The 7,957-nt window shown below is 36.8% G+C and overlaps 1 protein-coding gene across 2 annotated transcripts in view; it reads right to left on the bottom strand.

Annotated features, from left to right (window-relative positions):
• LOC108572313 (venom dipeptidyl peptidase 4-like) overlaps positions 1-7,957 on the bottom strand; it is a 321,177-nt gene that overhangs the window by 70,107 nt on the left and 243,113 nt on the right. For both annotated transcript variants that reach the window (XM_017934526.1, XM_017934525.1), the window contains 2 exons: positions 5,054-5,293; positions 4,189-4,424 (listed from right to left, as the gene is read on the bottom strand). In XM_017934526.1, coding sequence (XP_017790015.1) covers positions 4,189-4,424; positions 5,054-5,293 — 476 coding nt within the window. The remainder of the gene's footprint in view (positions 1-4,188; positions 4,425-5,053; positions 5,294-7,957) is intronic.

The following is a 7,957-nucleotide window of genomic DNA, read 5'->3' on the forward strand; positions in this document are numbered from 1 at the left end:
CGATACATACGGGAACGACGAAATCTGACCGCAACAAATGTTGCAAGAAAGCGGAAGATACTTTCATGCGCCACGGGAAAGACACGAAAAATTTTCAGAAGTGTATACAACGCGAACAATTTATATGTAAACTGCACTCTACCGTAACAAAAAGAGGGGAATGTATAAAGTACCTCTGACACGCAGAAATAGTTTTTATTTATTAAAAATGGAAAATATTTAATGAAAGATACATATGAGTAAAATAAAAACCACCAAACCGCATGAACATTTTTATACAAATATAACAATTATTAGATGTGCCATTCGTGTAAATATTTTATGGATGGCTATGTGAGTGTTAAAAAAAATTCATAACCTCTTCAGAGACAGTTAGTTAGTTTTCTCAAAAAATATGAAAACCTATTTCTTCTAGCGGGAAAAAAACAAATGCTATCGATTTGAAACGAATCAAACACACCTGCATAAAAAATTAGATAATTTTTTTACAACTTTGAAAAAAACGTCCCTGAGGAAGTTAAAGGTGTATCAGTATCATAAACGTCGCGAGAGAAAATTAATTTTCTTAGACACAGTGAATGGAAGTTTCTTACTCATCAAACGCATTAACAGATGATGAACGCTATTCGAAGTAGTTCGACAGTTAGGGAAGGAGATTGAATTAGGTGGTCGGGGCACAGTATCAATGCCTAACGGTGCGTTTACGTGATAAATGATAACGCTCTGTAGATGGCCGCCGCCCTACGTAGACGTTTGCCCTCGGTGATTCCCCTGAAATCCCCAATAACGTGTCCCCCCATGGCGTAATATCGTCCTTTATGAATCGTATTTTATCGAGAAATAATGGAAAGCGCGTTAGGTAAGTCACTGTACTTAACGTCCGCTCTCAAACGCCTTCACCATCGTTCAAATTTAATATCCGTCTATTAGAATTATTAGATGTACAAACGATTTGAATCCACCGTATTGTGTTAAATTTATCACTTACTATCGGCACATATCAGAATTAAAAGGAGAGAAGATTGAAACTTAATAAAAAAATAATATTTTACGAAGAATTAACTTAAATTCATTTTACTGTAGGGATGACCGAGCGTGAGTGCGTGTCTGTATGAATGCGTTGTCTGTGTGAATGCGTGAGGGTCTATGGCGTGAGCGGTAAGGACCGGCGTGCCAGGTCGAGTGTTTGGGATAGCGCGAACGATATTGAACGAATGTTTAGTTTTAGTAATCAGGCGAGGAGTGCGTGAGTGCGTGTGTGTTTTCTTCCAACGAAAAGTGTGCATGTATGCAAGATGACATTAGGGTGAATGCGAGGGAGCGAAAGGCAGTGTGAATCCAGCGATTGATTGAGCGACATCCCTAGCGTAGCGATATAAACTATTAATAAATATATTATAGTCAAAAGTCCGTTCGAGTTCACTATCCCTCCACACAAAAATCCCCTACATTACTATTTTCATTTTTCAGCGAAGTAAGACGCAAGGAGGAGAATTTTTATGGGGAACCGGGAAATCGAAGTGAAATTGGAGTTATCAGAATGATTTGTTCAGTGAAATTTATTCGTCGTTTTATTCAATCCATTACGCAAAGAATTGACTTCCATTTTGAAACTTTAACTTTTGAAAGAAATAAGGCAAAAGGAAAGGAATTGTTATGTGGAAATTGAAGAGTTAATCGAAGTGAAATTGGAGTCGAAAGACCACGACGAAGTCAGAACGTCGGAAACGTGATTGGATTGAGGAGGTGGCTGGACAAATTTGGTTAGAATCGAAATTGAACCGTACCTGGAAGCGTAGAAGGACGTTTTGCTGGCAGATCTGTCAGTCTAAGTGGATAAAAGAGCAACGAGGGTAAAAAGGATTTCCTTCTCACGGGTTTTATACTTTTATTTGAAACTGTCTACACGATTAAAAGTTTGCAATCTTTTGCACTAAAAAGTCGAAAAATTGAAGGTGGGAATATAAAATATCATTGGTAAAAAAAATAATATTATTTAATGTCCACTTTATGATAAGAGTAAAATTGGTTGTGAATATTCTAATAACCTATTCTTAATGCCTATACCTAATACCCTTTACAATACTCTTACATTTATAAGAGATATGCCGTTAGTCAATGACCCGACTCCCAAGTCCACGGAAAAATATCCTATGTCAGTTTTATCAAGTCGACGAGGTTATTCTTAACGAACATGAAAATTACGAGTATGAAAATTCCTTATCTATACTACTGAAGCCGCACTGTTGGGTACTTGGCATCTTTCAGTCTTTGTTAATCTTGGAAGTGCAATGCCTTTAAGTCGCAATCCCCATAAAAGATGGGTACCGCCGGAGGAAATTCGATTTCCTTCGTCGTTTTTGATATTCGGGGTGGCTGTTTCGAGGTTGTATCTGTGGTTATATGACACGTGATAATAAGTTCAATAGCAATATATTTTATAACAATAATTTCATAATAACTATAAACACACGTAAAAAGGAATAATGATAATCAGATGAAAGGTCTCTTATCATATCCCGCAATAAATTCTCACGCACTCTCTGATATCAATAACAACGCGGTTCTACTGTTTTTACTCCCTGTTACTCTGTATGATCCGCTCGTTTTCCAAATCTCGAGACGATTCAACAAACACACTACATTCACGCCACCACTCACGACATATTATTAACCCTTTCGCGACGGCGGAACCAGCCATCGGTACGCCACTAACAAACGGGTCGTCATGCCATTAGTGCACACCATGCACATTAAAAGTGTCTCGCGTTTTTTCAAATCTTAGAGGATTTCGTTGGAACAGCAAAGGACTTAAGGGTGTATCGGATAAAGGGAATGTTGTTGAGGCCTTGTTCTGTATTTTAAAATAAATCTTCACTTTGAGTTGTCGAATTTGATTAGAAGTGCTGCAGATAGTGAAAAGGAGGGTTATGTTTCCAAATTCCATTCGGAAATATAACTTGATAACTCTTCGCGCATTCTTGCAGGGAAACGTGAATCGATAACTAAATAAAAGAAAAAAAAAGGAAAGAGAAAAATAAATAGGAAGAAAAAAATTTGTACACTCTTATCTTAAAGCTCCATGTAAATTTTCAAATCTCATATACTTTTATACTTTATAAATTTTTAACACTCTTTTGAATATACATATAGGTCTGAGAATCTTTATTGCTGGGAAGAATGTTAAGGGACCTTTTCGGTGGAGGCAATGAACCGTACCGGTCTTTGTACGACTGTCACACAATTCAGGATACTTTGGAGGGTGTTAAGTCTGGATTCGAACATTCGAAATTCCCTCTGGAATGCAAATTTGGTCGGTCGTAACTACCAGGATCCAGAGAATCTTCGGTGTCTCTATTGTTGTTGTTTGATCAGTTAATTGAGGAACTATTTAATCCAGGATTATGTGTAGTTCAACATAAATCGTACATTATCTAATTGTATCGTTATGTATATGTTAATGTATTGCCAGCGATTGGGGGTGGTTCTACCATTTTCTAGCGTATCATTCGCAAGGAATGATAGTTCATTTTTAAATAGTGTTCTAAGAAATTTTCTTCCATAATATTCTTGCTGGATTATTTCTAACAACACCCTATGGAAATAATCAAGTGAGGACAAAAATGTCTCCGGGTTATTTTAAACAAAGGCACTAAGACTTCCACCAGATGCATCTGGTGTCCGTCTTCGAGTCACTCACTGCACAATGCCATACCATAATGTAAACAGTTTCTAGGTATAAGGGGACCCCAACTTTCTTTTGGGTGCCCAGAAACAGTCCTTCAGAAGATTCAATAGAGTAAAGACGTTTCCTCTGAGACCGTAAATAAATCGTATATTACAAAGTTAAAAAACTATTTCATTCCATAACCCATTTCTAATAATTCTTAATTACCATCCTTCAATTTTATATTATTAATTTTCCTAACATAAACATTCCTTACCAATTTTTCTAGAAATATTTTTAACAACCTTAAATATCTTAGAAATATTTTCTATCGTTGATCAATGTTTATGAAAGAAAAAGCAAGACCAGAAAAGATTTTAAGTTAGTTACTCCAAAACGATCTCCAACAAAAACTACAACCTTCACCAAAAGTAGACGATCCTATCCAAAATGAATCATTTTTTTTTCATCTACTGCAGGTAGCACTATTAATGATTTTGCTCGGTGGAGTGAATACTTACAGGTAGGACTTCTCCTGATCCCAAGAAACTATCTCCGTGACGACGAACCGGCCAGAAGTCAGGGCTGTAGTCTTCGGCCTGCCTGAGGATACGTTCGTAATTGCGACTGCATGCCTCCAGTAGCTGGCGTCGTGCTGCCTTTGCGGCAGAATCGTCAGGAAGGAGTCTCCATCCTCGCTGAACACCGGCGGCTCGAACTGCTCGACCCATCCGTGTTTCTCGAAGTGCGACAGGGCCTGCGAAGATGAATATTTCATTCGCACTCCATCCTCTTCTTTTTCCTACCATCCTTCCTTCCTACTACTACTTCGTCAGAGACACGTAATCCGTCCGTGGCGAAAAATTGTACGTCGTTGAATTCCGGAATTTACCCCACTTCCACGCTTCTCGTTTGATGAATTGGACAAAGAGGTATTTGGGGACAGTGATTTGGTATAGTACCCCGGGAGTGAATCAAAGGGTTTAGTACTGAAGGAAAATTGATTTTGGAAAGTTTATTTAGTATTGGAAGATATTAATTTTGGTCATTTTTAGCGCTGGAAATTTTTAGTATTGAAAGAAAATTTTAGAGTCAGGAAAAATTCATTTTAGAAGTCTTTAGGAATTTTTAAGGTTGGACATTTTGAGTGTTGAGGAATATTCATTTTAAAAATCTTTGGTATTGGAAATATCAATTTAGGGAACTTTTAGAGTTGGAAATTTTTAATATTGGGGGAAAATTGATTTGGGAAGTTTTTAACGTTGGAGAAAACTCATTTTACAAATCTTTGAATTGGAGAAAATTTTTAGTATTGGGCACCAGGCTATTGAAACACATCCCACATAGCACATACAGCTCATAATGTATAGGCATACGTATACGTACAACGGTGCAATTTGGGGTTTGCTTGTGGACATAGCAGTAATGGAAGTACGTTCTGTTCTGCACCCTGTTCATCCAGGTCGCGTACACGAGATTGTCCGTAGGAAAAGCGACAGCGGATAAAATCCGCTCCTGGGAGGTTAACTCGGCCGGATGTTCGATTTCAGTTAAGCTCACGTTACCCTGGACCACCTTCTCCAAGTCGACGTAAAACAACTTCACCGTGGGATTGGTTGTGCCGCTCTGAAACAGGAGAAACTGGTCAGCCATCGATCGACGTTTGCTTCCTAGCTTGATTAATAACCCTGGAGAACTCGACCACGACTTCACCTCCTATACTTACTATACTGTATCCTTTACTCTAGACTACACCTTTTTTTTTTTTTGGTCCTCTTACAGACACGTAAAGTTTGTCATTCGTGACAATTTTCGTGTACTTTTCATTGCAAAGTATTGATTGCAGCATCACACGTTAGATCGTCATTTGAATTTTAATCAAATTAAGGCAGCCATTCATTATACGCCGTGGCAAATTGCACAAGGAATTATTGAAATTCCATCGCTTCAAGCGTAAAAGGTACTCTTCTTTCGACGTTGTTAAATTTTTATCGCGATTAAAATAATATGTGCATATCGAAATTACCGATCACTCTTTACAGTATTTTAATTAACATAGGAGAGACCCGGGGCTAGTTGTCCATAGAGGTAGGTAGACTAACTGTTGCAGAAACGAATGCTATACCGCAGAAAAATTGATTGTAGACGCAAGTCACTTCTACAATGCCATTTATCTGTTTTCGACTCCGTGATCGCACGTTGTTTGAGTTTTATCAGCGTTTATCGAAAAATTGGCTAGCTAATTTTTGTTAGCGATTTTGTTTTCACGCTGTATATAGTTAAAGGAATATTTTAAAATTTGTTTACTAGACGACTTATTGAAACAGTTTTTTTTTTTAATACATAAATAATTTAGGGTTATGTAGAGTATTGAAGTCAAAATGATCGTTCGGGGCTGGTTGACTAACTAACGTCCGGGATTATATGACTAGCTGGTCAACTAATTCTTCATTATAATTTATCAGTTTATACTAACTTTTCGTTACTCAGAGTTAGTTAATAACTTATTTATAAAGTTAGGTAACATAAGAACTATAGGTATATGTTTATATTTATGTTTCTATAATTCTCTAAGTTTCTGTTGCTACTATAAAGGTTTAACCCTTATGTCGATAACCACAAAATTCTAAACTTGAGGCAAACAGGGATAGGAGATGTGCCAAATAACAACGATCTGGCCGGGTATTTAAATCTTTTACCTGGAAGATAAAATATTTTAAGTGAGAATTATGCAAAAGGGTTATTGACATCAGGGTTAAATTGTAATTTTGATGTTAGAAAAGCGATTTTTAAGTTTTGTTTTGTAGGAGGTGGTCTAATGAACTTTACTCAAATCAGGATGTCGTGCAAAGTAGTTCATTTCGGACTCTTCGGCGTCCGTCTATTACCGAACCTAAGAACCGACTCTCGTCCGAACCGATGGGTACTCGGGTCTGGTGTTTGTCACTTGCCAAGAGGCGCAGGCCAAGCCATAAACCGTCCCAAAATGCCTACAGTTTAGAATTGATTAACTGATAAATACAATTGATAATAAAAAGTTTATTATCAAAATATGTGAGAAAGATAAGTAATATTTTACAATAAAACAACTTTATTGACATTATATTACTTAATTACCACTAAAACAAGTTGCAAATAACATTTCCTTAACCAATTGTACCTATAGTCAATCTACCCCATACTGCAAGCCTACCTATCGGTCATGGGGCTGGTTGACCAGCTTGCAAGGTCTTAGAAAAACGTTAAAATGCCTTAATTGCTATAACATTAAGTGAACTTTAATAATGTAATCAGGTAATCAAATATATGTTTTATAAAATACAATAATCGTTATAACGATATTTCGCCCATATAATTTATTAAAAGTTAATTCCAGAAAAATATTCGAGTAATTTCATTCTGGAAATATCGCGATATGATTTTATCATTATTGATCAAATAAAAATACGCTTTCCGTGACACCGATGTTAAAGAATGGAGGACATAAATCGCGCGTATCCTCCTCCACTCGACACACGCGGACGAGAATTTAATCAGAATGTCCTCCTATCACAATTTAATTACTCTCTATGTAATTAGTTTCAACCTCGCCGATGAAAATCCATTCGCGATCCGACTTCAACGGAAACTCGCCCTCGCGGAAAAGTGTTTGATTGACTGGCGTCATTCTTTTGCATTCCTTCGTTCCGCTTGGAATAGCAGAAATTCAGAAAATACATAGAGTAATGAGAGATCAAGTGTGAATATTTAAAATTTCTGCTAAAATTGTTGCACACTGTTCCTTTCTTTTGCAAATGAATAAAGTACAATAATTTCTAATTTGAAGTTAAAACATATTTATTATTAAAAATGAGAATTACTAATTACGCAAGTAACACATATTTCATTTAAAAAATTTTTCACTCCATACCATTCGAAGTGAAACGTACGCAACAGTGAAAGTATGTGTAAAAATTTCAATAATTAAAATTCAATTTCAGCTAAACGAAAGACTAGCAATAATCACGGGATGAAATCGAGGACTACCTGGGTGGAATTTCACTCACGAAAAACAACTCCGTCGAATTCGACGAATATTAAAGCCAGCCTGAAATTTGCCAGCGATTCATGAATAATCCGAGAAAAATTCGACGATAATACTCGGGCAACAATTTTCTCTATCGGCGCGGAGAAGGTGGAAAAAAAAAAAGACAAGAGAAGCTTGGAGAAATTTATAATCGTCGAAGCGAACGCGGGACAAAGGGTGAAATTATTCCCGTGGATTCTTTCGAAAAATCGAACCTTTGAAAT

Source organism: Habropoda laboriosa, unplaced genomic scaffold, assembly GCF_001263275.1.
Source record: "Habropoda laboriosa isolate 0110345459 unplaced genomic scaffold, ASM126327v1 scaffold65, whole genome shotgun sequence".
In the NCBI taxonomy this organism is placed as follows: Eukaryota; Metazoa; Arthropoda; class Insecta; order Hymenoptera; family Apidae; genus Habropoda; species Habropoda laboriosa.